Here is a 7,059-nt window from a genome sequence, read left to right as displayed (position 1 = left end):
AAGAAGAGGAGAGGAGGAAGAATACCAGAGTGATGCTTGGATTATGTTAGCCCAAGAGGCCTTGTCCTTTTGACTCACAAGAATCACACTCCAGAGAGAAGCAACAAGCCTCCAGGACCCTCTTGCTGATGACCATTAGCCATTTTCCTTCTTTGATCAGAATTATGAGGGGATATTACATCAACTGCAGACGTAAGTGCAAAGCAGCTACTCTACCCCGAGGGATGGAGATGCTGGAGCTGTGAATTCATACATGGAGAAGCAGAATCTGTCAGCACTGCACAGCACTGCAGCATGCCCCATGGCATACCTGTGCCCTGATGATATCACAGGCAGGGAGCAGGAGCTGGCTGCACCTGAATTATGACATCAGTAAAACTTGGCTAATCCTCAAGGAAAGAGCATGTGGGTGCAGAGACTATGAAATAGCAGCCACAGGAAAAGGTGAGAAGGCAGCAATCATTATCACCCAGGTAGGACACAAGGGGGCAGATGGGGGACACTCCCAGAAGCTAGTGAATGAGGCTGGGGTAGGTCCTGGTTGCTGAGTGTCCATGGATCTTTTCCTTCTTGGCTCAGGGCAGCAAAACATCTGGCTCTTGGTAACATGAAGAAGGTTTCACGTGAGTTCAGGCTTCTGACTTGCCCTCCTAAGAGGCAAGGAAGTGGCCCCTCCCCATATCGTCCTGTCCTCCTTTCTGCCTTTCTTACCCTGGCTGAGACCAGGAAATACGATTCTCAGTGTCCACCCCAATGGGGGTTGGCTGAAAATACAGCCCTGGTACCCCGTGGTTAGACAGCTGCTTCCAAGATGTAAAAAGGAGCATGCCCATGGTACAAAGGTTGTGCCCCTGGTATAAAGGGCCATGCCCAGGGCCCCAGCCATGTCTGGGTTTTCTCTGTCTTCTCAGGATCATCCCAGGACCAACTCCCCCCACCACTCTCTTCCCAGTCCTCCAGAACCCAAATGCAGAGCAGCAGCAGCAGCAGCAGCCAGTTGGAAGACCAAGTCCTCTGTCCCATTTGCCTGGAGGTGTTCCACAACCCAGTCACCACAGCCTGTGGCCATAACTTCTGCATGACTTGCCTTCAGAGTTTCTGGGACCACCAGGTTGCCATTGGGGAGACTTACCACTGTCCCCAGTGCAAAAAGGACTTCCCCAGCAGGCCCCACCTCTGCAAGAATGTCATCCTTGGAGAGATGGTAGCTTGCTTCACCCAGGCCAAGGGCCAGGCCTCAGGGCCCTTGTGGAACAACAGGGCTGGCCCCACAGATGTGCCCTGTGACTTCTGCTCCCCACAGAAGCTGAAGGCGATCAAGTCCTGCCTGCAGTGCATGGCTTCCTTATGCGAGAAGCACCTGCGCAGCCACTTTGAGGACAAGCTGTTCCAGGACCACCAGCTGTTGGACCCCGTGTGGGACCTCAAGAACCGCCTGTGCCGCAAGCACCGCAAGCTGCGGCATCTGTACTGCCGCACGGAGGGCAGCTGTGTGTGCACGGCCTGCCTGCTCGAGGAGCACAAGAACCATGACACCACCCCTCTGGAGGATGAACGGTCACGCAAGGAGGTGAGGAGGGGTGGGAAGGGGTGCTCCAGGCTCTCGGAGTCTGTTGCGTTCCTTGGGAGAAAGTGATAGGAACCATTGCGGTGGTGAAATGAGCCGATTCAAGGCACTTTGATGCAGGTTTATTGGGAGCAGCTCTCTGCCCTTTTCACCAGTTCCAAGGAACAGGACAGGGGAAGCTGCCATGCGTGGGGGGGGAGACAGAAAAGCTGGAGAAGAGACAAAAAGTGTGTGTGCAGAAAGACAGACAGACACACACAGAGAGAGATGAAGAAAGAGAGAGAAGGGAACCAAAATGTCTAGATTATACAGTGAAGCCCAGACCCTGGGCTGGAAAGTTCAGGGTAGAAGACAGGTTTATGCCAGCCACGACCTGCGCAGGTAGGGGCCCAGGGATGCTGAGAGAACATGTAGGTCAGGTCTGCCTTGGTTCAAAAGCCACTTCAGCTGCTTCTCTGAAGCCCAACAGAAAGTAACATAGCTCAAGCCAGGCTTTAAAGCACCAAATACTTGAAAGCAGGAGTTTGAGAGCCCAGGCAACATAATGGACAGAAGGAGAACCCAACTCAAGAGATGGTTAGGCAGGGCCTGTAAGATGGATCAGAAGGTAAAAGGCACTTGCTACCCTGATCATCTGATTCCGGCTTCAGACCTCCATTTAAGTGGAAGGAGAGTGGGGCAGGCAGAGCACGCCTTTAATCCCAGCATTTGGGAAGCAGAAACAGGTGGATCTCTGTGTGTTCAAGGCCAGCTGGGTCTACATAGTTTCAGGATAGCCAGGGCCACACAGTCTCACTCTGTCTCAAAAAAAAAAAAAAAAAAAAAAAAAAAAAAAAAAAAGGAAAGAAGAGCCTCAGCCCCACAGAGTTGTTTACTTGAAGTTAGCTGCTAACATGATGGCTTATGCTGAGTACAGGAAGGCATTGGTAAGGTAAACTGATAAAGAAGCGTATAGGACTGCATGCCAGAAGTCTCTAGCAGCATGAATGGTGAGGTGGGCAGGAATGATTGTTTACAAGTCTCCCTTAGAGATGCATCCAGGAAACGCCTGTGCTGGACACACCTGTGACGTACTTCTCCCAAGAAGCTCTAGCAAGGAGGAGCAGGGATGGCTCATTGGTTAAGAGCACTCACTGTTCTTCTGGATGGACCTGAGTTTGATGCCTAGCACCCACATGGTGGCTCGTCACTGCAATTCCAGTTCCAGGGAAGCAGGAAAAACACCCATACACATAGGATAAGAGACATAATTTTAAAAAACTTAACTCAGAAACATGATCAGTTGCTTCCTGACTCTTTATACTGTCTTTCCTTAGTTGTATTTAAAGCAGTCTTCCCCCCCTCTGTCACCATTTCGCCACGGGAAAAGAGGTCCCTGTGACCATCTCATTAAGCACCACTGACAGGACCCTACATGCCTGAGTTTGTTGTAGTCCTCAGAGAAAGGAGGCGGTGGTGCTCTAACAACTAGCTTCTGAGAAATCAGCCTTAACAGGTTGTGTAGGAACAGGTTATTGTGAAAACAAACAAAAAAGCATTAAAAAAAAAAAGTCTTAACAATGCACACTCCCCTGTAATCTATTTCCAATATTTGGAGGCCAAAGTAGGAAGATAGCCTTGGGTTCAAGGCTAACCTGGTCTGCACAGCTAGTTTCAAGCCAACCAGAGCTACATACTGGGACCTCATTCTGAAAAAGAATGAGGAACCAGACTTTGGTGGTGAAAGAACAAAAGCTAGCTGGGCAGTAGCAGTGTACCCCTTTAATCCCAACGCTTAGAAGCCAAAGGTGGGGAACAGCCGGGCTACAGAGAAACCCTGTCTTGACACTCCACTCCCTACCCCAAAAGAACAAACCCCAGAGGCATAAATGATAGGACATCTGCCCTTCCGCCCCGGTGTTAGGCTCCCTGAAGCATATGAATACAAAGGGTACATCTCTTCCAGAACTGGCAGTCAGGTTTCTCCAAGGCCTACTCTCTGAACCAGGGCCCTCACTTGCTTCCGGCCCCACCCCCCAACCCCACACACCTTCCAGGAAGAAGTTCGGAAGATTCAGGCCAACGTGGAGAACCAGATGCTGATCATCGCCTCGGACAACCAGAAGCACCAGGGACGAATGAGCTTTCTCTCGGTAAGGCAGCCTACCACCACCCCAGGCCCACGGTCTCCCAGCATCTTCCCCGGGGCTCAGGGGATCTCCCAGAAGCTACAGGGGGTTGGGGGAGAGGGAGAACAGTGGACAAAGACAGGATGCTAGAGGCGCCTTTGGAACAGGATAGTGGGGTACAAGAATGGGGTTCAGGGATGCCTCCCTACACATCCACCCCAGAAACTGATTCAGACAATTCGAGATGAGGTGAACACCTGCTTCTCAGACATCCTCCATGAGATTAAACAGCTGCAGATAAAGGTCTTGGATTTTGTGGAGAAAGAGGAGGAGGCTGCCCTGCAAAAGCTGGGCAGCTCTATCCAGCAAAGCCACAACCGGCTCCTGAAGTTGGAGGGGGACAGCATCTGGCTTCACAGTCTGCTCACCAACCGGAGTGATGAGCAGTTCCTACAGGTAAGGACCCCCACCCCCCACTAGACCAGGCCCTGTTCCTCTACTTCACACACACACAGAGATGTACCAGGCCCGGGACAAAGTGATCAGGGTGTAGCCCTGCCTACTCTGTGACTGGGAGAGCCTCCTGAACTCTCACCAAACACCCTCTGCTGTGGCTGTACTGCCTGCGTAGGTCAGCTATCCCTTCATTTTTCCTGCTTTTGAGTCTCAGGACAAGATGGGGAAGTGCCCTGGGAATCTGAGTATGGAATATAATCTCCCGATCACCATCACCCCAAACCACAGGCAATGAGGTCAAGCCAGTCTATGTATTGAAATCCATATTCCCCCTCAGCCTCGGTCCTGATGTTACTGCAAGGTGGGGGTGGGGTGTGAAGGTAGGGATGGGGAGTCCCTCTAAGCAGAGTGGCTGACCCGAAAGTGGCAGTGACCTTTTCTGTGCACAGGGACCAACCATGTTTGGGACCTCCTAATACTGACCACCTTCCTTAAACTGCCCTCATAACCTAGACAGATTGCTTACCTTTGTCCCTCTCTGGACGATGATCTTTATAACAGTTCAGCTGAGACCCTTCGGGTGTTTTCTACAGAAGCCAGCCCACCACTGAAACCCTAACCTAAGCTCTCCAAACAACTAGGAGAGAGGTGCTCACGTCTGAAAATGGGACTTCTCTCGCACCTGCCCATGGAGGCACCCACTGGCAGGTGCCTGAGCCCTGGCTAATGGCGTACTAGCTGCCCCCTCTGCATAGCAGGAGTTTCCCCGACTGAAGCACTTCCCTGACTGCGTGGAACCCTTGATGGGCACCAACTGTGAGGAGGCGCAGAGCTTCCTTCAGCTGCCGGAAACTCTGGCCCAGCTCCGCACCAGGCTAATGGACATAGGCCTCAGCTTCATCAACCAGCTGCTCTTGAAGGGTCAGTCTCTGAGGGGTCTGGGGTCTTGTAGTTTGGGAGTGGCACCTCGCCACCTCCGGTGGTGGTGGAGCCCTGCCTGCCTGTGTGCACCCTTCCCAGGTCACACGGGGCTCCCCTACGGCCAAACCTCTCTCTCTGGAAGGATGCTGGGCCGGAAGAGGGTCCCCAGCAAAGCTTGTCCATCTCCGGCAGGCATCAAGATGAACTCCTATGAGGTGCTGCCCCCAATTGTGGACAGGAAGACGCTACTGCAGTGTGAGTTCTCAGACTGGGGTGGGGGGGGCAACCTGGGGGAGGGGAGGAGGACTCCTACGTGTCTTGACTTCCTGCTTCACCTGCATTTGGGCATGTCCTGTTGGCTCTCCTGACCTCTCATGCAGACTGGGGACCTCAGAGAAACTTAGCCTTGGGCCAAGTTAGGCACTGTTAGGAAGAGAGGAGGCCTCCTACCTTTGGGCCCATGTGTCATGGTTTCTGCCCTCATCTGGATGGATGCCAACTTCCTGGGTGTTAGCTAAGTCAAATGGAGTAGGTTTTATTTCTTCTTCACAACCCAGGTATTTATTTACTTGATGACCCTATACGACCTCTCCAAGGCAGGCTTCTGAGATATTGGGGGTCAGATATGAAACATCTTTGACCTCTGGGTCACCTTAGCCAGGAACCCTTCATCCTCCCAGTCTCATTCAGACTTGCCCTGGACAAATAAGACAGGTGATTATGTTGGTATCTGATGGAAAGGGAAGGGGACCCCTGTTCCCCAGCCCCTCCAGAAAAGTCCAGCGTTGCACAGGGACTGCAGCTGAATCAAACAGCCTGGTCAGCTCACGTGTCAGCTCACGCCTGTAATCTAGCACCTGGGAGGCCGAGGCGGTACAGCTGCCACAAGTTCAAGGGTTTTCCCGGGGCTAACCCAGGCTCATCAGAAGTAAAAATAAATGCAAATAAAGCAGTAGGCAGAGAGGGTGTCGCCTCTGGGCACTCGGGGCGGAAGCAGCCTGTGAGATCTTGGCAAACGTCAGCTCTTAGCCGGCACCGCGCTCTGAAAACAATGACCCTGGCCCCTCTGCGCCTCGGTTTCCAAATCCAGATTACTGCAACCTGAACTTCGACTCCGACACGGCCAGCGAAGATCTGTTCCTGTTCAAGGAAACACACTCCGTGTTGAACTTGGGCATTCTTCTGGAGCCGTCGACCACAATCACCAACACCCCCTTACCGGGCTTCAAGCAGTGGCCCCAGGTGCTGTGCTGCCCCGGCCTGTCGGAAGGCTGTCACTACTGGGAGACTGAGGTGTCCAACTCGTGGATGTGCCTGGGAGTCACGTACCGTCGCAGCCCCCCGCTGACCGGCAGCCGCCCGCGGCGCAACATCGTCTACCTGCTGGGCCGCAACTCCTACTCGTGGTGTCTGGAGTGGGACTCGATCAAGTTCTCCGTGTGGCACAACAACACGCAGACGGTGCTGCACGGCTCCTATCAACACACGCTCGGCGTGGCGCTGGACTTCGGCGCCGGCTGCCTGTCCTTCTACGGCGTGGCGGGCGGCATGAGCCTCCTGTACCGCTTCCTCACTTCCTTCCTGGAACCTCTCTACCCCGCGGTCATGGTTAGCAGCGGAGCCTCGCTCACACTCAAGCAGTACCCCGAGGCATAGGCAGCGCCCGCCGGCCCAGGCTGGCTGCCAATAAAGTTAGATCTACGTACCGGCCGGGCAGGAGCGCAGAGAGGGTGATTTCCGGCGTGGTCCCCTGCGCCCGGGATGGAAGCGGGTGGCCCACCTGCTTCCCAGCGCTATGTCTGAATCCGTCTGTGGGGCCTGCCTGGAAATTCTCGGTATTGACCTTCTCTGTGACACTGGAAGGGCTCTGAACCAGACAGGAGGTGTCCTGGAGATAGGGGTGGCTCGTGTCCTTCAGAGGCCAAAATCTTGCTTTAAATACCCACCACCCCTTCCCCACCTCATCGGCAACCCTTGGCCTAGCTTCTCGGGCCCACCCTTCCCGTC

The 7,059-nt window shown here is 53.7% G+C and overlaps 1 protein-coding gene across 1 annotated transcript; it reads left to right on the top strand.

Moving 5' to 3' along the window:
- Positions 1 to 420: 420 nt before the first annotated feature.
- Positions 421 to 6,796, top strand: LOC110547707 (E3 ubiquitin/ISG15 ligase TRIM25-like). Its single transcript, XM_021635438.2, is given in 8 exon segments — positions 421 to 473; positions 580 to 623; positions 912 to 1,570; positions 3,604 to 3,699; positions 3,898 to 4,131; positions 4,890 to 5,052; positions 5,245 to 5,307; positions 6,143 to 6,796. Coding segments are annotated over 8 exon segments (1,878 nt in total). The 3' UTR covers positions 6,709 to 6,796.
- Positions 6,797 to 7,059: the final 263 nt, after the last annotated feature.

Source organism: Meriones unguiculatus, chromosome 7 (assembly GCF_030254825.1).
Source record: "Meriones unguiculatus strain TT.TT164.6M chromosome 7, Bangor_MerUng_6.1, whole genome shotgun sequence".
NCBI lineage: Eukaryota > Metazoa > Chordata > Mammalia > Rodentia > Muridae > Meriones > Meriones unguiculatus.
This window is presented reverse-complemented; position numbering and strand designations above follow the sequence as displayed.